The 26,599-nt window shown below is 40.6% G+C and overlaps 1 protein-coding gene across 4 annotated transcripts in view; it reads left to right on the top strand.

Moving 5' to 3' along the window:
• Positions 1-26,599, top strand: part of LOC120779691 (ephrin type-B receptor 1-B) — a 102,173-nt gene that overhangs the window by 43,296 nt on the left and 32,278 nt on the right. For 3 of the 4 annotated variants that reach the window (XM_040112048.1, XM_040112049.1, XM_040112050.1), the window contains 7 exons: positions 22,589-23,253; positions 23,308-23,387; positions 23,446-23,626; positions 23,678-23,782; positions 23,848-24,228; positions 24,290-25,234; positions 25,589-25,765. In XM_040112048.1, the coding sequence (XP_039967982.1) occupies positions 22,590-23,253; positions 23,308-23,387; positions 23,446-23,626; positions 23,678-23,782; positions 23,848-24,228; positions 24,290-25,234; positions 25,589-25,765 (2,533 nt within the window). In that variant the 5' untranslated portion in view covers position 22,589. The remainder of the gene's footprint in view (positions 1-22,588; positions 23,254-23,307; positions 23,388-23,445; positions 23,627-23,677; positions 23,783-23,847; positions 24,229-24,289; positions 25,235-25,588; positions 25,766-26,599) is intronic. The other variant, XM_040112052.1, reaches the window with a different exon arrangement.

Genomic DNA, 26,599 nt, shown 5'->3' with positions numbered 1-26,599 from the left:
CTCTCACTATATTTTTAAGCTCCCACAAACATAATCAATAACATAATTTATTGCTGTTTCACATTAGCGAAGCATGCTAATGCCCGATTGAAATATCGAAGAAAGTTCATTATTCTCAAAATATTTCATCAGCTGTTTGACCTGCTGATGTTCTATCACAGTTTTTAAATTTTTCTCTATAGTTTTTAATGTTTTAATGGGTCTGACCTTTCCACCTTTTACGTTTTATGCATTTTCCTCACTGATATTGACTCATTCAGTGATCATGGACAAACTTCTCTCGCAATCGATTCTTTATCAAATTTAAAATAATACTTACTGTTATCACAATTATCTATTAACATTGCCTTGCGAAGTTCGACAAAATATGGTTTATTTCCCACTTTCGACATGGGTATGGGGTGACAGCGAGGGTCCTCCATATAAAGAATATGTACACTGACACCTCTAAATGCGAACACCTCCAATAATAGAACCCCTCCCTTAATCTTGCGAAAATTCTGGAACCAAGTTTTTCGTTAAGTTTGTAGAACAAATTCCACTCTAAAAACCAGACGTCTACATTTTTTTAAATTATTATTTTCGTTACCTTTCATAAGCGGCCGCGGATCTCTCGATAGCGGACAAGTAAATTGAATTACAAAAAGAAAATTATAAAAAGTTAAAAAAAAACAATAAAAACCCTCTAAAAGCGGATGCAAAATTCTTATTTGTCTTCAAGGAAGATCCATAATGAAAGTAAGAGCAGCCGGAATCTATATAGGAGTAATATAAGTGCATACACTCATCTTCCTCTTTACTGGCGTAGACACCGCTTACGCGGGTGTATTGTCGAGTTAACAACAGCGCTCCAGTTGTTTCTTCTTTTTGCTATGTGGAGCCAATTGGAGATGCCAAGCGAACCCAGGTTCTTCTCCACCTGGTCTTTCGAACAGAATGGAGGCCTTCCTCATCCTCTGCTTTCCCCGGGTACTGCGTCGTAAACTTTCAAAGCTGGAGTGTTTTCGTCCATTCGGACGACATGACCTAGCCAGCGTAGCCGATGTCTTTTAATTCGCTGAACTATGTCAATGTCGTCGTATATCTCATACAGCTCATCGTTCCATCGAATGCGGTATTCGCCGTGGCCAATGCGCAAAGGACCATAAATCTTCCGCAGAACATTTCTCTCGAAAACTCGTAACGTCGACTCATCAGGCATCCATTCTGGAGAAAGCAGAACTAACGACGCATTTGTTAAGGCCAATGATATCGATGTTATCGGCGTACGCCAGTAGTTTTACACTCTTATAGAAGATAGTACCTTCTCTATTTAGTACCGCAGCTCAAATTATTTTCTCTTTGTTTTTCTAGTATGTCTGTAAATTTATTTGCAGGTCATATTAAAAATAAGTAAATAAATCAAATTTTCTCCAATAACAGATAACAGATTGAAGAACTCGCACGAAAGTCGCCTTGCCTTATACCATTTTTTTGGTATCGAACAGCTCGGAGAGGTCCTTCCCGATCCTGACGGAGCTTTTAGTATTTCTTAACGTCAGCTTACACAGCCGTATTAGTTTCGTGGGTATACCAAATTCAGACATCGTTTCATCGCATAAAGGCAGTTCCATTTCGTGCTGTCGAAAGCAGCTTTGAAGTCGACGGAGAGGTGATTTTTCAGGTCTAAAGCTACACTGATAAGATCCAATCAGTTTGTTGACGGTGGGCTTTAATCCTTCATACAATACGCTCGATAGAACCTTATATGCGATATTTAGGAGACTTATCCCATTGTAGTTGGCGCAGATTGTGTTGTCTTCTCTTTTGTGGATTGAGCCAGAAACACTTAAACTCCAATCGTTGGGCATGCTTTCGTCCGACCATGTTTTACAAAGAAGCTGATGCATGCTCCTTATCAGTTCTTCGCCGCCGTGTTTGAATAGCTCGGTCGGCAATCCGTCGGCCCGTGCCGCTTTGTTGTTCTTCAGACGGACAATTGCTATTCGAACTTCTTCTTGGTCGGGCAATGGAACGTCTGCTCCGTCGTAATCGATTGGGGAATCGGGTTCGCTTTCTCTTGACGTTGGACTTTCACTGCCATTCAGCAGGCTGGAGAAGTGTTCCATCATAATTTTAGTATGCTCTGAGCATCGGTTACTAGATCACCTCTGGGGGCTCTACAAGAGTATGTTCCGGTCTTGAAACCTTTTGTTAGTCGCCGCATCTTTTCGTAGAATTTTCGAACATTACCCGTATCGGCCAGTTTGTGAAGATCTTCACACTCACGCATTTCGGCCTCTGTCTTTTTCTGTCTGCAAATGCGTCTCGCTTCCACTTCAACTCTCGGTCTCGAGCGTGTTGTGGTCAATCGTAACGTTGCAGTCTGTTTTCTCTATGCTAAAACACAGCACTCCTCCGTACTAACTGTTCTTTTGCATTTTCCGAAAACCAATGGTTTTGTTTGCAGCTTTACGTAAGAAATTCGATATGACGTTTCACAGTTCCTTTAACCGAGATGTTGACGAGTTCTTGCAGAGAGCAGGAGTGTAGGTCATGTAGAAAATCCTTCGGCTGTCTGTTGTGATTGCAGCTTCTCGACGTCGAACATTCCTTAAGTTTGTTGACGTAGCTTTTTACTGCACAGAGGCGGGTGCAACAAGATAGTGGTCCGAGTCGAGGACCTCGGAGCGTACGCACGTTTAAAACACTGGAGACGTGTCTTCCGTCTATCACAACATGATCGATCTGGTTGGTGGCTTTTCTCTCCAGAGCCAGCCAGGTAGCTTAATGAATTTTTCTTCGCTGGAATCTAGTACTACAGATAACCATATTTCGGGCCCCGTCGAAGTCGATCAGCTACAAACCATTTGAGGATGTTTCTGCGTGGAGGCTGAACTTACCAACTGTTGTGCCAAAGATACCTTCTGTGCTCACCCTGGCGTAAAGTGCGCTCCAAGCGCTTGTCCTTCTCTTCCGGCGGGACGCGAGAGCAAATCAGCGCTATGTTGAAGAACTTCGCTTTTATGCAGAGTGTGGTTAGACGTTCATCCACCGGGGTAAATGACAGTACTGGGCGACGAAGTCTCTCTCCCACCACGAATCCCACACCAAACTTGCGCTCCTTTATATGGCCACTGGAGCAAATGTCGCCTTAGTGCTTGTCCCGTCCATCGCAATTCTTGAACGGCGGTGATGTCAGCCTTCAGTGTAACGAGGACATCAACCAGCTGGCAGTGGCGTCTTCGTAATTAAGGGACCCGGCATTCCAGGTGGATGCCCTTAAATCGTTATCCTTAATGCGTTTGCTATGGTCATCATCAAAAGGGTGGTTTCTCTTCCGAGGCTTATTACATAGACACACCATATGTAAAAATTTGCAGATAATTTGTAGCTTTACCATCAAAATAACAAAAATTAAAAATCCGTTGCAAAACGTTTACAATTTAAATCGCTTTCAAGACATTTAACTTAATAACATCAACTCAATCTTTTTAATGCTAATGCAATTTTGTGTTACCCCCTTGATCAAGGCATTATACAGAATTTCAAATGTCACCACAGATGCAATATTATCGTACATATTTTGACAAGAGGTGGAAGATATTTCAATGAACAAACTTTCGAAAACAATTGATAGTTTCGACGCTCTTTATTTTATTAAGCCCGAGCCATATCTATGGACCACGATATTTCCATAGCGACGTTATCGGCTTTGATAAAGTTTTTAAATAGAAATCCTCATTCGCATAACTTCTTGTTAATCGACGTAATTGTTAATAGAGAAGACAATAATATTGACGTTATCACTAACGAAAATGTTACTGAGGACTTATCTGATAAAGAAACCGAAGACCTAAATGAAGCACGTACAGTTGTTCACTATGAATTGGAGAATTGCTGAAAATTCCAGTTATCGCCTTAAATCTGTCCCACAAATTCGATTAGTTGATCATTCAATAAGTCAGCATACATTTTTACGTTCATTTTAGTCGAAATGAAGCATGTTGGAATCTCTTCTTCAAAGCAAAATCCAGTCCAAACCATAATCGATCCTCCATCGAACACGGCGGTGCATCTTTGTTGGTTCACTTGCCGCCAATATTTCTTCAAATTTCTTTGCGTCGCTAAACAACGTTTTTGCACTCTGCATCCTAAAATTGGTTCTTATGAGCGAACGCCAAACTCGCATCTAAATGTCGAGGCAAAAGCTCTGATAAAGGTATCATAGATGTGTATTCTACGTCTACATTCTCATGGATAATTTGAACGATACGACTTCTCGTTAATTTCAGATCTATATGATGTTCAATTTCTCCAATGTTCATCCCTGCATCCACCGCTAAGCGCTTTATGTGTCGTTTCGATAGATCGATCGATGGTTGGTGTTCTGCCTCTGCGCTTCATGGAACCATAATTAGAAGGATTTTTAATCTCAGAACCGTGATATAGCTATACAACTTAATCTCTTGACTCAGTGCCCAATAATGTATTTTTTATGGAAATTTATACTTTTAAGACGTTTTTTTTTATAGAAACGCCAATATTTCGCTTGGGTATGCAAATAATTTAATGAAACTTGTGTTTATTGCTAGAAGCAAAGGTATTTTTATTGCAAAATATGAAAATTGCGAAATAGCACTTTTCACACGTCCTTATATAGTGTTTGGTGCGTGTCGGAATAAGGCAATGTTACAAACTGCTGTTGTTTTATTATCGATCTTAACAGTTTTGCAGGTTTCACACCGCCGCACATAGGAGCATTTGGTTTCAAAAACCGGACAAAAAATGAATAAAAATATTTTCTTTCATTAAATCACTTTAAATATGATTGAATATAAAATGCATATATTAACATAAAACAAGTAAGGAAGGGCTAAGTTCGGGTGCAACGGAACATTTTATATTGAATATATTTGAAAAGGGGGTAGTATCGTCCAGATTTTGTCTATTTTTGTGCATTACTAATATGCCACATACTGAAAAGAATGTTCCCTCGGTTTCATTAAGGTACCTTACATCCAATCACCAATCATATGGGGCAGGGCCAAGTTTTCGCGGAATTGTATCTAGTTTAGACGTAAAGATACACTGTTATGAATAAAACACGTTCTGCAAATTTCATTGAGATGATTCAAATATTGGCCGATAAACCCAGCGTAAAGTGATCTAGAAGTTCGAAAATCTTTATATTAGGTATATGATGGCTCAGGGAAGTGTTGAACCGATTCAACCCATTTTTGATACAAAGAAATACTATTACAGAAAAGGATTCTGTGTGAACTTCAATTTCATATATCACACATCAACGATATTTTCGATCAAAAGTCAACTATAGGTACCGGGGTCCACATATTCGGTACTTAGAGGCTTGAACAGTTTTGGGTGGATTTGGACAACTTTTGATAAAGAGGTGGCGTACTTTAAGGGAATTATTACCGCAAAATTGTATTCCGTTATATTAATTAATTCTTTATTTGTGGGCTGGAAAGTGAAAGAATCAAATGGAATTTTAAATTGTGTTATATGGGAAGTAGTCGTGATTGTAGTCCGATTTCGCTCATTTTCACACTGTGTCATAGAAATATTAAAAGAATATCATAAACTAAATTTAGTCGAAATCGGTTCGTCGGGTTCGGAGATATAGGATTTCATCAAAAAGTGGGCGGTGCCACGCCCATTGTCCAATTTTCACACCGGCTCCGATAGAGCACACTTATATCATCTATATACCACCCGTCTAGAATAATTTAGTAGAATTTCAGTATTTTATTTAAAAAAATAAATATGAGTAGTACTCATTTTATACAAGTGACCAACCTAATTCAACGTGCTTTTTTTTTTAATCAGGGGAAAGATGGGTTTATATGTTAAGTAACTCGACCTCCCCCGATACTATAACAAAAACACTAATTTCTAAAAAAAATAAACAGACAGCACATGGGGGAAACAACAAAGAAACGTTGTTGGCAGCTTACGAGGCAAACGGCCGTCTTGTCCTCAACTACGCCGCACTAATATAGAACGCAGATGAAAAAGCTGCAGACGCCGGATTACGACAGGATGCCTCTTGATGTCTCCAGTTAAAAAGCATAATGGCAATTCCTGCTGGGATGTTTTCGCAGGAATCCTTGCGCAGCTTCGTTTTGGATACTGTAGCAGGTTAAAGTCCTACTTATCCAGAATGGACCCCGACATATCCAATATATGTCCTGTGTGCAATGAGTCTCCACATAACACTGGTCACCTCTTTGCAGGCCCCACAAACCCCATTCATCTAACACCATTTGAGCCTTCCGGTAGATGACGTCGACAACAAATTGGCTAACCCTTACCATCTCAACGGGGACTAGGTACCCGTTATAACAACAACAACAATAACAGCCTAAGCTCTGCAAGTCCAGCAAAATCTCGCATATAATAAAATAATGCCATGGGCCAGCGGTTTGTTTTTCTTCTGCCAGAGAATCCACGTAGTATTTTGTCAAAAGTATCAAAAGAATGATATCGTGCACACAGTATAATAATCTATAAAAGAATGTCATGTTAGTTACACTATTTATATCGCAAGAACGGCTGAACTGCTGGCTGAAAATTGGTGGGGAGATAACTTGGAACCAGTGGACGGACATAGAACACTTTTTATCTGTTTATGTTAAAAGTTAATAAAATTCGACGCTTGAGGACCGGTTCATCATGTGCAGTCCACTAGGCTGACTGTTGATTGGACTCCAGTGTGAAATAATAGGGCCATGTTTCTATTGTCACACACCGACAATCCGGTTTTATTACGATTAAAGAGCACTCAAACACCCTTCAGAATCTGCAATTCGTTGTTTTTTTTTTGGGTTCCGAACTTTCGCGACATCCACTATGCACAGAGCTTTCGTCTCTTAAGGGTGTTCACTGCCGTCATTGTCCTCGTTGCTAATTTCGCCTCTTTCTAACTTAGCTCTTTTCAACGGTTGATTTCCCTGATGCAGAACCCAAATTCAACTGCATTTTTTAACAATATGTTTCCACCCAAAAAGCAATGCTTTATTAACACACAAAATGCTTTTCGATTAATTTTTTGTAAACTCACACAAGTTGCTTTACCCAAAATGATATATCACATATCCAGTTGCCAAAAGTGTATACGCATCTTTTAAAGATATAAATTTTTAAATATATAAACATAAGTATGTATATCCGCCATAGTAGAGTATGGACGGGTCCTCTTGTTAAGTATAAAATATTATTGGCACACTTACATTTCGAAAATAACGGAACAAAAAATTAAATGACATATGTATGACGTTATGTCTGAGATAACACCAATCAAATATACAAACAGAGTGTGTACCCAAAAAATTCAAACATAAAAAAGAAGAGATAAAACATTTTTGCACATATATATATTTGTATAAGGTATAATGCACTTTTCATATATTAAGACTTCGATAAATAGGTTCTTAACCCATGCAAAGCCAAGTTTTTGTGAATATTTTCATTGTGGTTGTAACATAGTAAACCGGTTATCGCTCTAAACCCACAGACGAATACCATATTTCCACGACAGTCCGTTCTATGTTACCTGAGTTGACCGATTTTTATCGGGCCAAAGGCCGTTTTATCGGCCAGCTAACCCTGCTTGAATCGGTGAGAGCAACTCCTAGCAGCAGCGTTCTTCCGGATCTATCTGACTAGTGCTGGCAATGCGTCAAACCACCTGGTGTTTGCGGTAGTTTCGAGATGTTAAATAGCAACGGGGAGAAGACACCACCCTGCGGGGTCCTTTGGTTAATTTTTCTCAATTTGGGGTTTTTACATCGAAATATTAAGGTACGAGAAACCTTCCAACTGCATTTCTGTGGACAACCGTACCTTTTTTCAAAGATTTTTTCGAGAGTACCTTCACTGTATTACCTATTCCTCCGAAAGCAGCCGTTGGCGAATGAAGGTAATCGCAGCTTCTACCGTTCGCTTCATTCCGGCTGGAAGAATCGTAGATTTCCGCTCCAATTTCCCAGCTGAAGCAACTGTTTTAGCTTATGAGAGCAATACGATACGTCATCCCGATCCCTATGATCCCTGAATAAGGAATCTTAATTTGAAGGTTCGTCAAATGGTAAACCAGTATAAGCGGACATCTGAAGCCTTGTAACCTCTACACCGGCGCGAGCTATCTATTTTAGCCGGCAGTTCACATTGAACCCTACTGAAATCTGGGAAACCCGACAACAGAAGGGAGTCGTATCGCCCGATAACTTTTCTTTCCCTAGTAGTGAAGTCACTTCAGGCCACGCTGCATCCGACATTCACTCACTACTTGAGTCTAGCACACCACCAGCATACTTTCCGTCACCACTACATTGCTAAGCGTCATAAACTCCGAGAAAATAAATGAATGAGGTTTTCACCACGACCTAAAGTGCAATATGCCGTGTCCTAAGTCATAACGACTCACTTAATCCCAGCACAATAATGATTTTTTATATACTGCTAGGTGCTATTGAGGCGATGTGATCCCTAATTGGAAACATGGATCCAAAGGCCTTTGTTCTGCGTCTGTTGATGCTGTGCAATCAATTATCAGGCGTCCTGCAGTTTCAGGTTCCATGTCGCAGAACCGGAAATTTACATAAGAAGCTAGGCTCATGTTATGTAGTTGCTTCTTGAGCTTACAACGGAGATTGATTAAGTTGTTGTTGTTCTGACGGATATCTAATCTACGTTAGGCTTATAAGGATTATCTAGGTTGTCGTTGACGTCATCTAGCGGGAGGCCCATTAAACGTGCTGTTTGGATGGGGTCGGACCAATGGGTGTTAGATGAGGGGTTGGCGGGGCATGCAAAGAGGTGGTCAGTATCATGCGGAAACTCATTGCACGCAGGACATATGTTGGATATGTCGGGGTCTATTCTGGACAAGTAGGAGTTTAACCTACTACAATATCCATAACGAAGCTGCGTTTCTCGCGGCAACTCGAGATCTTCGTCTGCAATGGGTGGTGTTTTGACTGCAAGATAGCCATTCACTGGAAGGGAGTCAGTGAAGGTGTTGATAGCTCCACTGTGAATGGCGGTCAGTACCTTTCGGAAGTTTGTTGCGTCCAGTCGGTGTACTGTTCGATGTCGTCAACGTAATTGAGGAAAGACCTCTTGATGTTCCTAGTAGGTGGTTCCGCTCCAAGCAGGTGGCTGCAGGGGCGATTCCAGCGATAACATCCCAGCAGGAACTGCTTGGAGAGGAGTTCATTATGCTCCTTAACTGGGAGCATAAGCGTTTCACTATGTAGATGTTCGATGGGAGGCATCAAGAGCCATCTTGTCGTGGTCCGGAGTGCAGTGTTCTGACAGGTCTGAAACTTCTTCATCTGCGTACCACTGCCTCCAGGCGATTTTATTGGTGCGGCGTAATTGAGGACTGGTCGGCCGATTGCCTTGTATGTTGCCAACAACGTTTCTTTGTCTTTTCCACATGTGCTGCCGGCTAGCGACTTTAGGATTTTGTTGCGGCTCTGTACCTTGGCGATAATCGCGGTCGTATGAGGAGTGAAAGAGCATAGACTATCAGAAGTTACACCTAAAATTCTACGATTATTGACAGTCGGTAGTACAGTAGCTCTTTACTTTTGAACACATGCTATCGATTCCATTGCCTGACGTCAATATAGTGCAATCATAAGCGTACTAGGTTATGGAAACCCCCTCTGGTGGCTGTGGGAGTTTCGAAATGTAGAAGTTAAACAGTAGCGGGAAAAAGACACCCCCCTGCGGAACCCCCTTTTAATTCTTCTCAGTTTAGATGTTTCTCCTGGAAATAGTACGGATGATTATCGACCGCTCATGTAGTTCATGGTCTACCTCTTCAGTCCTGGAGGAAGCGTAGTTTTTTCAACGTCCTGCAGTAGCGTTGTGGTTGACCGTGTCAAAAGATTTTGACAAGTCCAGCGCTACGAGTACCGTTCTCTTACAGGATGGTTTCTGGATGAAGAAACGAACTATTTGAGCGTTTATGACGCTAACTGGTGTGCACTTTTTGGAATCCATGCGGTGGTTCGCTACGCTCAGGTGGTGAGTGAAGGTCGGCAATAGCAAGGACTCAAATGTCTTCACTACTGGGCAGAGGAGAGTTATCGGATGATAGGACTCCTCTTTGTTGGCGGGTTTCCCAGGTTTCAGTAGTCGGATCACTCTTCCGACTTTCCACATATCGGGTATTTAAAGAGTAGTCAGTGACAGGTTGAGGACCTTGGTGGGGTAGCTTACTCCTGTCGAGATGCTTTATCATAAGCATGTTGATTCCATCAGGACCAATGGATTTGGATGATTTTGCTTTGTTGATGAAATTATGAACTTTCGCATCGGTGAAAGTAAGTGGTGCGCAGTCTTTTGGCATTTTGGGCAGGCGTCGGGTAACACATCGCTTGGTTTCGTCTACCGAAGGGTGCAGTGTGAATTGCAGTCTAAAGTAGCTCGCGTACTTCTTCGAGTCCGAAGAGGCATGGCCATTGAATTGAATCATTTCTCTTACCAAAGCTTACTCACACCGGTGGAGAGGTTCCAGGACTTCAGGTGCTCTATCCATTTCGTTCTCTTATGTTGGTTTACCAATTGCCGAATCTCCAAATAGAGATCCCTTATTCGGGGATACCCGGGATCGGCATGGCGTAAGGTGTCGCGCTCATTGGCTAAAACGGCTGCTTCGGCTGGGAGGAGTTCCGCTATTCCTCCGGCGGTAGCTGCCGCGACCACCATGCGGAATCGGCGTTCGCCAACGGATACTACCGTAGGAATGGGTAAAGCGTTGAAGGTGTTGTCAGCAAATTCTGTAAAGCCAACCCAGTTAGCGTTGTTAAAGTTAACGAAGGTGCGGTTGTCCACAGAAACGAAATCGGGAGGTTTCTCGATCGAGATAATTACGGGCAGATGGTCTGATGTGAAAGTTAGTATAGGTCGTCAGGTGCCCATAACTCTCGGAAGGGCTTCGACATTCATTGTGCAGAATGTCGAGTCGTCAATCTGTTCCGCCAGCTCCATCCCTCTACGATCGTTTGACAGGATGGAATGCCAAAGATCGTGGTGCGCGCTAAAGTCGCCTAGTACCAGACGGTTTTCACCACGAAGTAGCGCTCCTATATTCGGGTGATATCCTTTAGGACAACATGTAACTATGGGGATGTATATAATAAATATTTCAAACTCGACATCGCCTGACCGGATGGCTATACCCTATCATTCTAGAGTAGTACCCTGCGATGAATGTCTTCATCGTTTAGACGATATTGCAAGGTGTTGTGCAATATGAAGGCTAGGCCACCACCATTATCTAGCCCGCGATCCTAACGCAAGACGTTAAAACTGGCACAGCTCAGATACGCGTTCCCGGTTCATGAGTGTAATTATCTCCTCGATCTTACTCTGGAGTCCGTTGCAGTTGAATCGAAGTATTCGGGTTTTTCACGTGTCCATGGGTGATCCTGGTGGTGAGGGAGTGGCGTGTAGGTGGGGTTTGTTACAGTTGTAGAACCCGCAGGAGCGGTTTTCGCACTGTGGTTTCGGTTGAAGACGTCACTGTTATGTGTTGCGGGGGCAGACTCCTGCAGCATGGGGCAACGTACGACTCATCTCACGCGTGGTGCGCAGGCCGGAACACGCCGAGAAGTAACACCAGTAGGAATTGTACATGGCTGATGTGACGTTGCGACGCATGACGGTCTGACACACGGAACAGACTGTGCGAGGAACCAGGAGTTGCTGAGTGGTTCTCGCACGAGCATTGGAGCGGGATGAAGGTTGGGGGGGGACAAGTCAGAGTGGGAGCTATGTTGCCTGTTTGAGCTCCTGGGGAGCATGCACCTGACCGAGGTGGAGTTTGGATGGAGACTTTTATCGCAGACGCAGCAGAAAAATTCCTCCGGACCCGGGTTAGACTCAATGCCAGCACGAGTGGGGAGAATAGGGAGCAACCGTGCTGCAAGTCATTGCTCTAATGTCGACAAACTTAGATTAACACTTACCGATCGAAACAGGGTTAGATCGCCGAAAAAATAGCTCTTGGCCGGATTAAATTCGGGGTCAATTCCGGTGCGTAGAACCGGCTGTCGTGGGAAAAAATTGCGTATTAGGTAGTAGTGAACGCCCAACTTACAGTTTTCAAATGAACAAGCACGAAGGAAACTGTTTGTTTATACCCCTAACGTTTTGAGAACATTTTATGCCACAACTGAGGAATTTTCTTTATATTTTTAAGTGAAGCATGTAATGAAATTACTCGAATGTGTTTCTGAGTAACCTAAATGTAGCTAATAATGGACAATGATTTTATTATTTTCAAAGATATTTTCGATTTGACAAAACCGAAGTTAATAACTTATACATGATACGTAATAATTTGATGCTCTGGAACTCGAAAAAGTATTAAGTAAAATGTAAGAAGATCTAAGTTCGGGTATAACCGAACATTTTTTACTCTCGTTATATGCAAGGATCAAAGCCGATTAAGTATCATCAGGTATTGACAAAACATTGAACTTAAAATATGTTGCGAAGGGATTGAAATTTAATTATTCGACGAAAACCTGAAAGTATTGTAATCATACTTGGTGTCTTATTAACTTTTATTATAAGCATTAGACTCACTTATCTTCATTGCTATACCTGTTTCATTTCCGAGGTATTTATATCAAAATCAGTGTAATCAACTGAAATGATATGTATGTGATATATACACAACCAAAGTAAATAAATCGGTTGAGGAAAAGGTCGACAAGAGAAACGGTCTAGACTTATAGATTAATACATACCGATCCAGATGGGGCCGGATAAAATCCGGGTCAATTCCAGTGCGTAGAACCGGCTGTCGTAAGAATTACGTATTTAAACTTGCTTCGATTGTAACCACCCATTGGCAACTTGGCATTGAACATGCCTTGAAGTTGTTGGCAAATACCTCTACCTGCCTACTCTTTTCTCTTTACTAAAGCAGTCCAGTATGAGGACTAACCGCAATAAAGGGTCCCGCTCCTAAAATTAGTGATTGACAAACAAAAAATCCTCCCTCAAGCCAGGCGCTGTAGCTTAACTCTAAAGGGTCGCTATTTTTTTTAGGTTCCCTTACAATTAACATAGGAATTTTCGTTTCTCAAAAATGGCCATCACATATTCAGAAAGTTCATTTTTCAAACTTTAAAAATTTCTGCGACAAAGTTTGATTATCTCAATTAGGCGATAAAACAAATTGGTATAAAAATGAACAAAGTTTCTGAGAATAATAATTTTGTCGCGGGAATTTTCAAACTATGTCGCTATGGTTGTTAGAGTGACACTGATTCATTTTATATGTATCAGCTAAAATGTCCAACTTTTGTGCTGGTGTAGAAAAACAGCAAGCATTTTGTCCAAATGTTGGTATGCTAGAACGTTACTTCTTGATCACTTTAGATAGTTTCCAAAATGGGGAAGAATTGTCTTCTAACGTTGCTAGAAGATTGTTCCAATTTTCATTTCTGAGAACAAAAATCTTACTCACAATAGCATGACTAAGCCATCTAACTAGGATCGGCCGTGTTTCTGCATCTCAACCAATTCCGCCGGTGTCGATTTCTACGTTTTATAATATTTTGGGGAAGTGGCTTTGTGTGACAGTAGACACTCATTTTTTAATACTACCTGATTTGGCACAACAAATTGCCTCGTTGAAGTTGTTTATTAACCTATCAACATCGTCTGTATTTCTGACCGCAGCTTGATCGATGCAGTTTAGGTGCAGATTAACCAGTTTACCAAATTTTTCCCAGTTGGCATTATTAAATACGTATCAAAATATTTTTAGTGAGCTAAAATTTGTGTGGAAAATAGTTTGCACAGGTAGGAGATCGGATCCTAAATCGTTTATTGCCTTGGTATTAGAAAACACTTGGGGGTGGTTTGATAAAAACAGATCTAGATTAGAAGTTCTGCTGCGACTATTAGCAGGCACATTGAGTACAACACACTGAAGAATGATCATGCAGAATGCAATCCCAATTATTTGCACGATTGCAGCCCCAAGAACTATGGCGACAATTAAAATTTCCTCCAATAGATACTTTGCTGTAATTCGAGAGAGCAGCTTTAAGTAATTTTCAAAGTTACGTTTAAGTTCAGGGCTTGATTGGCCTCCAAAGAAATAGCAGCAGTTGATTGAAACAGAATTACCTGTGGGGCAAAGTACATTAATGCCAATGAATTCTAAAGCTTTGGTGTTTAGGAGGGGCAAAAGGGAATGACGAATAGATTTTTTTTTTTTAATAATTATGGCTACTCCTCCCCCCTTATTAGTTCTTTTATAGAAATTTTGTCATTTAGCCACGTTTCAGTTGTAGACAAATATCAATGTTTCTATTAATGATGACATTGAAAAGTTCATCTTTTTTACTTCGAATACCTCTGGCATTATTTAAGAAACTTGCAAGCTAGTGAGGTTCTAATTTCAAACTGATCAGATTTTGATTTACAATTTCGTAAATTTTTAATTAACTCGAAAGTGAATGACTTAATCTCTTCAATACTGAAGAGTTCTTCATTGCTGTTTGGTGAATTTAGTTTTTGCGAAGTTATCCAAGTATTGCTTGGCTAAGTGAGTTTGGAAACAAGATCCTGTCATTTATAAGAGGAGCATGAATAATTTTTTTTGCCTTAAGTCTAGAACGATTCTGCTGTTTTTGAGATCTTAAATTAATATAACTTAATCTGCTCAGGCATTCGTAGAAGTTAGACCTGTGGGGCCCGTTACAATTTGCACATTTAATAGCTACTCCTCTTTACAGTCCGTTGTTTTGTGGTTTCCCGCACATAATGAACAATACGCCTTTTACTGCACAGTGACTGGATCCGTGGTCAAACATTTGACAGTTATAGCATTGCGTTAGTTGATTACTTTGTCGCTTTTGGTATTCCCATTTTACTCTCACGTAATTTATAACGACATGATTTTTACTGAGAATATTCAGAGATGTAGACTTGTTGGTAAAATATACCACATATAAAATTAATATGGAGTTATTAGGCCTCATTCTCTGGACAAGCTTTACATCCAAGCACTGCAGTTCCATAGCAATGAGTTCGTTTTTAAGGACTGTAGTTTCCATAACATCGAGTCCCATTAGTATTGCTTTGTATAGTTTGTCGTTCTTGTTCAAATTTACCTTGCATGTAATGACAGGCCGCTTCATAGTCTGATTTTACCACAGATTACAGCTTTATTCCAATCGATATTTTTTACAGAGTATTTGGTGCAATTTATTTCTTTGCAAATATTGTGTAGTTGTTCCACTGTGCACTTAAGTACCGTAATGGGTGGGAGGTATGTATAGTTATTTACGATTTGTTCACATTCATCATCATTTTTTCAACATTCTCTGTATCGTTGAGAGTTTGTAGTTGTTTTTAGTATTTTCTTATGCACACGCGACGACATAACGGCGCCGCTTACACTCTTTGGTCCCTTTATTTTGATTTGTTTTTTTTTTATTTTTATTCTTTTAAAGTACGTTCCATGTCATCTACAAACCGTGTAAGATGAAATAAATAACTATTTTACTTCGAAAAAACCGTGTAAAAATAGTTGACAACTATAAAATTTCAGATATGCATACAAATTGTATGTTCATATGGCATTTTATTGAGCATTACAACTTAATATACATAATTGTTACAGTTGAAAAATTGGTAGAGTATGCAAAAAACAAAAGAAATCTGTTAATCCAGAACTAAGAACAGAAAAATTAGAATAGAAATAAGGGAAAACTATTTACATAGCTACATAATTATTCGTCGCTACTTGATAACAAGCGCAATTGCTTGCGACGAACTGGACTAAAGTCGGTATCATCGCTGGAGATATCCATTTTAGCAATGTAAATATCATGCGAACAAAATGTGTAGGTAAGAGTTATCAATAAGGGGATTTCCCAGTTAATAATATGTACGTATGTTCACTTCAACAATGGTGCTAAGTGTGGTGAAAACAAACATAATTACAAGACAGTGAATTTGAAACTGTAGTAGATTAAAAATTTTTTACAAAAAAAAAAAAAAATTTTTCAACCGTGTAAAAAGAAACCGTGTAAAAAAAGAATTGGGTGTAACTACTTTGTCTGTTTTCCGATAAAGCGGTGATAAACGCGTGTTCTGCTTGAGTGCTCACACCCGACTGATGTAAGAATCATTTGAACATTTTTTTTCTTCAAAAATACAAAATAACATCACACAGCTACTGGCAGGGTACAGTAGTTTTTGTTTACATACACATATACTATATGTATAAGAATTATAGTGATAGTTGTAACTGAACAAGAAAAGGTTGAATCATAATTTGAGATGAGTGTATAATAGCTGGACTAGAGGATGGAGTCATGTGTAGAAGTTCACGCAAGTGAGGAAAGTTCTCTGATCGCCATTCACTTGGGAGTGGCCAGAAACGATTCTTTTACACATGGCTCAAGCAGCTCACTACTTCCGATCTTTGACCAAGTATCCTCTGGGTAGCCTAAGGACATCCGTTCGAAGGCGAGCTAAACTGAGAAGCCGAAACATTCCCTACATAGGGTTGTGCGCTGGGTTTGGAACCCGCCACGTAAAAATCAGCACCAATGAAAAAGACAAAACAGCCTCGGATGAGAGACCCCCCTCTTGATGACGACCATGGCAAACGAAATAAGGACTACGACTTGAGGGCATGCACCTGGAATGTCCGGACCCTTAATTGGGAAGGTGCCGCTGCCCAGCTGGTTGATGTCCTCGCGAAAATAAAGGCTGACATCGCCGCCGTCCAAGAAATGCGATGGACGGGACAAGGACAGAGACGAGTAGGTTCTTGAGGCATTTACTACAGTGGCCATATAAAGGAGCGCAAGTTTGGTGTTGGATTCGTGGTGGGAAGAGACTCCGTCGGCGAGTACTATCATTCACATCGGTGAATGAACGTCTAGCCACAATCCGCATCAAAGCGAGGTTCTTCAATATATCGCTGACATGCGCCCACGCCCCGACGGAAGAGAAGGACGATGTGACCAAAGACGCCTTCTATGAGCGCTTGGAGCACGCTTACGAGAGCTGTCGCCGCCACGATGTCAAAATCGTGCTTGGCGACTTTAACGCCAGGGTGGGCAGAGAAGGTATCTATGGCACTACGGTCGGTAAATTCAGCCTCCACGACGAAACATCCCCAAATGAGTTGAGGCTGATTGACTTCGCCGGGGCCCGAAATATGGTTATCTGTAGTACCAGATTTCAGCATAAGAGAAAACAGGCTGCCTACCTCGCAACGTTACGATCGACCAAAACACGTGCGGGATGGTATAGATACCGAGAGTTGAAAAGGGAAGCAAGACGCATTTGCAGACAGAAAAAGAAAGAGGCTGAAATGCGTGAGTACGAAGAGCTTGATAAGCTGGCCGACAGGGGTAATGCTCGAAAATTCTACCAAGAAAACCTTACAGACGGTTTCAAGGCCGGAGCATACTTTTGTAGAACCCCCAAAGGTGATCTAGTCACCGATGCCCGGATCATACTTAGATTATGGAGGGAACACTTCTTCAGCCTGCTGAATGGCAGTAAAGGCACAACGCTAGGAGAAGGCGAACCCGATTCCCCAATCGATAACGATGGAGCAGACGTTCCATTGCCCGACCAAGAAGAAGTTCGAATAGCAATTACCCGTCTGAAGAACAACAAAGCGGCGGGGCCGATGGATTGCCGGCCGAGCTATTCAAACGCGGCGGCGAAGAACTGATAAGGAGCATGCATCAGCTTCTTTGTAAAATATGGTCGGACGAAAGCATGCCCAACGATTGGATTTTAAGTGTGCTATGCCCAATCCATAAAAAAAGGTGACCCCACAATCTGCACCAACTACCGTGGGATTAGCCTCCTCAACATCGCATATAAGGTTCTATCGAGCGTATTGTGTGAAAGATTAAAGCCCACCGTCAACAAACTGATTGGACCTTATCAGTGTGGCTTCAGAACTGGAAAATCCACAACCGACCAGATATTCACCATGCGCCAAATCGTGGAAAAGACCCGTAAAAGACGAATCGACACACACCACCTATTCGTCGATTTCAAAGCTGCTTTCGACAGCACGAAAACGAGCTGCCTTTATGCCGCGATGTCGGAATTTGGTATCCCCGCAAAACTAAAACGGCTGTGTAAACTGACGTTGAGTAACACCAAAAGCTCCGTCAGGATCGGGAGGCGTACTCCCTATCGTGCGACTTCTTCAACCTGCTTCTGGAGAAAATAGTTCGAGCTGCAGAACTAAATATAGAAGGTACCATCTGCTGGCGTATGCCGATGATATTGATATCATCGGCCTCAACACCCGCGTCGTTAGTACTGCTTTCTCCAGACTGGTCAAGGAAGCAAAGCAGATGGGTCTGGCAGTGAACGAGGGCAAAACGAAATATCTCCTGTCATCAAACAAACAGGCGTCGTACTCGCGACTTGGCTCTCACGTCATTGTTAATAGTCATAACTTTGAAGTTGTAGATAATTTCGTCTATTTAGAAACCAGTATTAACACCATCAACAATGTCAGCCTGGAAATCCAACGCAGGATTGCTCTTGCCAACAGGTGCTACTTCGGACTGAGTAGGCAATTGAAAAGTAAAGTCCTCTCTCGACGAACAAAAGCTAAACTCTATAAGTCATTCATAATTCCCGTGCTGCTGTATGGTGGAGAGGCTTGGGCGATGACAGCAACCGATGAGTCGACGTTGCGAGTTTTCGAGAGAAAAAATCTGCGAAAGATTTGTGGTCCTTTGCCCATTGGCCACGGCGAATATCGCATTCGATGGAACGATGAGCTGTGCAAGATATACGACGACATTGGCATAGTTCAGCGAAATAAAAGACAGCGGCTACGCTGGCTAGGTCATGTTGTCCGGATGGATGAAAACGTTCCAGCTCTGAAAGTATTCACTCCGTTGGAAGGACCAAGTGGAGAAGGACCTGGCTTCGCTTGGAATATCCAATTGGCACCACGTAGCGAAAAGAAGAAACAACTGGCGCGCTGTTGTTAACTCGCCCATAATCGCGTAAGCGGTGTCTACGCCAATTAAGAAGAAGAAGTATAATAGCTGACAAATATATCCAAAGCCTTTCACAGAAGAATGCAATATTTAAAAGGAACGATCAAGTCTGTGTTTTCTTACGAGTAGTATCTGGGATTTAACCGTCGATTTTGCAATTACATTCGATGAATGTTGAACAAAGCATTATCATATGATTATATATAGGGCGTGAGACGCGCCCTCTCCTACTCCACCCCTGCACTGTTATTCGCTATAGCAAGGAGCATATACTATATATGTGTAATGACATACGATGCAGATGCAGAGACTGTGGGGATGTGGTTACATCATACATATTTATGTCTGTACTATTCCCTAAGTGATATACGAAGTCAATAAAAAATGTGGATTGCCAATTTAACTATTCCATCATATTGTAATCACGATATCCTTGACAACAAGGAGCCAGCGGAGCCGCGGGCTTAGACTAATTAGTACTAAATTATGAAATCACGGAGAGACTCACACCGTGTGTTGCAGTCCGTGCTGCCCCATTCTGTTTGATTGTTTCTCCTGCAGTAGTTCACTAGGCCCAGCACAACCTCTGGTGTTTCCCCCGGAAAGTAGGCACCTGCGGGATGAAGGCAGCACCTCCGTTATCCTTGACTTGCACAGCGACTCGGTGCTGTCTTAGGAACTCTGAAATACAAAAAGCAATGAAAATTGCTCCTAACTACTATACAAGTTTTGGAGAATCCAGGTTACTTTGTCCGTTTTGAGGCCCTTGACCTTTCCTATGTGGAGCCCTGGTTCTTATATCAGCAGGATATGCAGGTTATCCGATGTCAACCTACTCGCGATGACAGCGGATGCTGACCCCGCGTTATGCAGGTTCACCCGGACATATTTGTGGTGCATTCGGCGACCACTATAGGATCGGTTCAATTTAAAACTTCTATGCAATGTTCTATCCCCTCTTTGCGCATATACCTGGACCCTTCCAGCCTACTAGCTTGGAAACGATTTCCCGTAGCCAGTTAGCACTCTCTCTCAGCTCACTCTCTCTCGTCCCTGTAGTCCACCTGCAACCATACGCCCTTAAAAACACCTCGTGGAAAGATATAGGGTAACCATTCCTTCTATATACCTCTTGCACAATAAGATCTCGATGAGCGGTAAGCTCCTCTGAACCCAGAGTTTGCTCCGGATATTTTCGAAGCAGCATAGTCTTCAATATGCCTTTGAGAGCATCCGCATATCTGCACTGTACCTCCACTACCCGTCTGGACATAGTTTACCCTCTGCTGTTTCATGTTACGTGGTCCCTGTTTCGTTATTTGCACGCTTTTGTGGTTTGTGTGTTCGGAAGCGTCGCATTTTCGCTTTTACGACTTATGGTTGGATGCGCTACTCTGTTTCCACCCTTCCGCTTTGAATCCGAGCAGCTGTGCGTACCTAGGAAAGTTGTGGTGTCGTTCGCTACAAACCCAGCGGCCGCAGTGGATATCGCCTGCTTGTCGTCATTGTCATCCCTGGCCATGCTCATCGAACAGCGACCGTTCCTCTGTTGATAAAGCATCCAGGAACACCCTTTATCTGCACCGGTGCTGTTATCGTTGACCTTAGTCGTCTGCTGTGGTTGTTGGCTTGTCGTAGTTGTAGTTGAAGTATTTTTTTTTTGTGGCGACTTTCATTTTGTTCTTACGACCCTTTACTAAACGTGGTGAGCGGTCGGGTCTACGTTTGCAGAGGAGAACACGCCGTAAGGTTACCGTAACTTCCCAATTTCTCACATTGTTGAGAAAGCTTCGTTTTAATACAGCCGAATTAACCTTCTGGCTGCAAATCATCCAAAGGGTAGGGGAGTCGCATAGCACTCAGGGTTAAGAAGTGGCAGCTCTTGATTGCCGCTTCTGACAACTCCTATGAACATGCAAGATAACTGACATTGGTTGGGAGGTGCCGAGTATGCCTTGCTACTTAAGCCTCTGCACCACGGCAAGGTGCCTTCCATTCGCAGAGGCGAAACGCCTATATAGTTCAGGGCCTGAACCAAAAACCACCATGTGAGAGGGCGACCCTCGTAGCGTTGGACTTGTCAAAAGCCTCTGACGCAGTCAATCACACAACTCTATTTGAGGCCATTAAACAATTCACCTTTCCTGTTTCGAGGTAAAAACCCCAAATTGATAGGAATCAAACAGGGATCCGCGGGGTGGTGTACACTCCCTGTTCCTGTTAAATTTTACATATCGAGACTTCCTCAACCACCAGAGGGAATTTCTATCACCTCGTACACCGATGATTGCACAATATTGCTGTCGGCTCAAAGTACTCTAAAGTAAACGGACATCTCTCCGACCTTTCACCGTTCTTGTCTGCAAAAAACCTATAACTCTCCCCCACTAAATACATGGCGACTATATTCACGAACTCGAAGAAGGAGTACAGACGAGACCTTACCATTGCAGTCGATGATGTTAAAATTCCGTCTGCCAAAAATGCTCAGATATTAGGTGTAACACTTTGCAGCCTCCTTCACTCCTCTTACGACCATGATAACTGCCAAAGTACAGAACCGTAACAAAATCCTCAAGGTGCTAGAAGGCAGCTCATGGAGAAAAAAGAAAAATTATTAGCAACAAAAAAAGCAATCGGCCGATTGTTCCTCAACTACGCCGCACCGATATTATCGTCTGGATGTAGTGAGATGAAAACGAAGAAGCTTCAGACATGTCAGAACACTGCACTTCGGGCTATAACGGGATGCCTCTATATGTCGCACATTTACATAGTGAGGCCCGTATGCTTCCGGTTAAGAAACATAACGAACTTCTCTCCATGCAGTTTGTGCTAGGGTGTTTTCGCCGCAACCGTAACTGCTGTCCAGGCAGCCACCTCCTAAGAAAATCAAGAGGTCTTTCCTTAACTTCGTCTACGATATTAGAAAGTGCGTCAACCAGACTTTGGACGCAACGCACTACAGACCCGCACTCTGACTTATCCAGAATCGATCCCGCCATACCAAATTTATGTACAAAATGCAGCGAGTCCCCGCATGACTGTAACCACCTCTTTTGCATGCCCAGCTAGCTCACTCAACACCCTTTTCTCAATGGTCCCACCCCGTCGAAACAGCACGTTTCCTGGGCCTACCGTTATATGACCTCGAAGATAATTTACCATTACGTTACCAAACGCTTAGATAACTGTTACAACAACAAGATACATACACCCAAATTGGCGTTATTACCCCGTTGTGTAGCAAAAAAAGAAGTTTCAGTTTCGGATTACCACTATTCAATTTCCCCATAAATATGTAACAATATGTCGTCAATTTACAACACAAAAGCTCTGGTATACTATATAGTATATTTTATTGCATTTATTTTTATTGAAGGTAAATTGCATGCCTTTTATTCAATAGTTCCAAACATTGTTAGCTTAATTTTAGGATAATGTTACTTTTTATAAAATTAAAAACTTTTATTTCTTAAATATATTTCAGTCCTTGATCACAACATACCAACTAAATATTTGTACAATGATATGTTCATGTATTTCAGAATGTTATCAATGGATTGCGCGGAAATATTAGGTCTCCATTTCAAACCAACTTGTGTCACATTGCAATGTAATGAAAAAAGAAATACCAATCATCAAGTTATAATAACGAGAGGAGCTGCAACGTCGACGATTAAAACATTTTCTATAGATAATATAGGAGAAGCTTTCTATAAGAATTTAGAGACCGTAGTACGTCACCCTAATTTTAAATTAAGAAGACTCCAATCAAAACTGTCTTCTGTCGCTGACACGTGCTCGATACAATCAGCGAATAACGACAGTTTGGGTAGTGCTGAACCGCGTATATGTACTTCCAGCTCAAAAATATATTCTTCCAATGTGACGTTATTTACAAATAGTGTGCCTTTAACATCAAGGGCAAATACTGCTTTATCATCTTATTATGTATCAAATAAGACGTTATTGTCACCTTCAAAATTAGAAAGTTCCAGCCAGAAAATGTTGGTTATCAAAATTATAGAAATTATAAAGAAAATATTGCTCATAAAAATTTTGACCAGAATAACATCGACAGAAGCAACTTATGTATTGAATTCATCGAAAGCGCCATTAAATTTCTTAATAATGAAAGCACGCAAAGTATTATTTGCTTTTGCGATTTTTACCTTTGTATTTCACTTTGATGTTGTTTTAGCCGATCAAGGTAACTGGTTTTTTATTAAGTTTAGTCATAATCTATATTTTGATACATTTAAAGTTATTCTTCTGGATACGACAAGAGAAGCTACTTTGGAGTGGACTCGGTATCCTTATGGTCCGCAAGCTCAAACACCGGGGGTACATATGATTTATTGTGTTTATTTGGTGTCTATTTCCATATGTATTATAATTGCAGTGGGTTGAGGAATCATTTACAGATTTTGTAAAGGGTATAAATTGGCGAAGCTATGTCGTTTGCGATGTTGCATACAACAATGTCAATAATTGGTTATGGTCTCCTTTTATCGACCGAGGACCTGCAAACAGACTATACATTGAAATTAAGTTTACTATACGTGATTGTTCCCTATTTCCAGGTAAAGTCAAATAATATTTAATATTGGAAAATGAGTTTATTCGTGTTTTAGGAAATGCACTCTCTTGTAAAGAAACGTTTAGCCTTTTATTCTATGAATTTGATGCTGCTACTCGAGAACCTCCGCCCTGGCAAACCGATAGTTATAAGTTGATCGGTAAGTAAAAATACATTCTTATTTATCGAAAATTACATGTTTCCAAAATGTCTTTAATTTAATAGCACGTATAGCTGCAGGAGAAGGCCGTTTCAATCAAAATTCTGACGTTGATATAAACACTGAAGTCAAAAGTATTGCCGTAACAAAGAAAGGTGTTTATTTTGCATTCCGTGATCAAGGAGCCTGCATAAGTGTGTTAGCAGTAAAGGTTTACTATATCACTTGTCCTGCAGTAACGGAAAATTTTGCTCATTTCAATGAAACACCAACGGGAAGAGAAATTACTATAATTGAAAAACAAAATGGCACCTGTATTGAAAATGCGGAACCATATGAGACACCTACATACTTGTGTAAAGGTGATGGCAAATGGACAATTCTAACTGGAGGCTGCCAATGCAAGGTTGGATATGAGCCAGATTTCGTAAATAAAACCTGTAATGGTAATAATTTTGCACTTTTCCAAATTATATAAAAACAAAATATTTAATAATTTTTTTTAAGAATGTCCGATAGGGAAATTTCGTTCAAAAGAGGTTAATAAATGTGTACCATGCCCACCTAATTCAAATGCGCTAAATCTAGCAGCAGGATTTTGTAAATGCCTTCCTGGTTATTATCGACATCCACATGATGGAAAGCATATGCCTTGCTATAAACCGCCCGGACCTCCCACAAATTTGACTTTGTTATTTGTGGACCAAACAAGTGTGATTCTATCTTGGAATGTGCCCATAAGGGAGTTATCAGAATCATCATTCTCTTTGAAAAAAACTAAATATCGCAGTGAAATTTTGTATAAAGTGCGATGTCTGTCCTGCTCTTCCAACGTTGTGTACAATCCAGCATCAGATTCATTTAATGAAACCAAATTAACCTTAACTAATTTGGAACCAGTAACAACGTACACAATTCAAATACATTCTCTGAACGGTCTTTCAAGCCTGATGGACACGGACAATAATTACAACGATACTTCTGAAGATAATAAAAATACCGCTCAATTTGGATCTTTCAATGCTACACCTGAAAATCCCTTAAAGTCTACTAATGTAAAATCGCCGGTTAGTTTAGTTAACAATCAGGCTTTCGATCTAAATCAAATAAAAACTGAATATGCCGAAATTACATTCAAGACAGAGTCTGCAATCCTGTCCACTGTATTTAATGTTCGAGTTGTTGCGACCACAAGTAGGGAAGTAGATTTGGTATGGGACAAATCTGTGCAAAGTGATTATCCTATTGAATTTTATGAGGTGCGTTGGTTTCCCAAACCGGAGCTGGATTCAGTTAATAAAACTGCATTCAATACAAAGGAAACTAGAGCTCATATCGAAGGACTCACTGAAAATACGGAATATGGGTTTCAAGTTCGTTGCAAAACATTGAATGGATATGGCACTTACAGTAACATAGTTTATGCGCAAACACACCAGAGCATGAATTCAGGTAAATAAACAACATATTTTGAGTTAGAATATTATGGTATACACTGACAATCTAAAATATTGTAATACATTTATATTACATTATATCTTCTACTTGTAATTAATTTAATACACATTTGCTCTGGCTCTGCTTTCAAGTTTTCTTTCCACTGGCACTTCATTGTATCATCTTAAACCTACTTAAATTATTGATTTAGCAATTTATCATTGTTTACACTTGATGTCTTATTGTATTCTTGTCTCTTAATTTTATCAATAAGCAGAGTTTTGTCGTAGTACGTAAATATGAAATAGTGGCACAATATTCACAAAATTTATTTCTGTCTTATGTTAATACCTAATTTCACATTTCTAGGGTACGATGACTCTATACATATGCGCATTGTTGCTGGTGCTACTGTTGCTCTTGTTTTTATATTAGTACTAGTGATTGTTGCAACAGTTTTGTTCTTGCGGTCGAAAAATCAAGATGATCTTGACAAAAAGTCGAGCAATCACTTGCCATTGCCTCTGGATTACGCTAGCAATGAAGGTAACGTTCATCATATACTTGTTTTTTTCATTGATTTGGCATATATCAATTCATAACTAAAAATGTTCCCGTCTGAATTTGACAATTTTGATGTGTACTCAAATTAAATATATAAAATTGTTTCTCTTACGTATATCAATACGCATATATAGTTTTGTACACATCTAACTCTTAAATTACAATTTTTCATAATATAAAATATCAAATCTGATAACAAACTATTAAAAATAGTTTATATATTTATAAATAATAGCATTCGACTCTGATTTTGAGTTATTTTAAGAAAATTTCAAACATATTGAAGACAACTGTTATAATTACTACAGTATATGGAGATTGGCAACCCTGCGTTGTGAGAGAGCAATCAGCTGACACGTTTCTACGGCAAAAATCCAAATGCCGTGGATGCCGATTTTCGCTGGTCACTTACATTGCGCGAGTTAATTTATTTACACGTTAGGAATAAAATAAATATATAATTTTAAGTCAGCCAATGAGATTGGTTCTGACGGATCCTTTATTTGTATAATATTTCACCGTATACACATGTTCTTCAATATTGAATATATTACACTTAAACTGTACAAGTGTTACAAGTGGTAACTTGTTACTCGGCAGTCAATAATGATAAAGTGACCTCGATGCTATTGTTCCAGTTGCTTATATAGGCTATGCTTATCGCTGCTCACACTATTGAGATGCTGGTTGTTTACTAGTAAATAACTATTTGGGTTGTTATTGTTTGTTGTACTGATAGTGCGCTTCTATTCTAAGATAAAGTTGTTTTGATGATTTTTATTTAATGTTTACTGAAACATAAGGTTGTGTTAAAGG

Source organism: Bactrocera tryoni, unplaced genomic scaffold (assembly GCF_016617805.1).
Source record: "Bactrocera tryoni isolate S06 unplaced genomic scaffold, CSIRO_BtryS06_freeze2 scaffold_11, whole genome shotgun sequence".
Taxonomy (NCBI): Eukaryota; Metazoa; Arthropoda; class Insecta; order Diptera; family Tephritidae; genus Bactrocera; species Bactrocera tryoni.
This window is presented reverse-complemented; position numbering and strand designations above follow the sequence as displayed.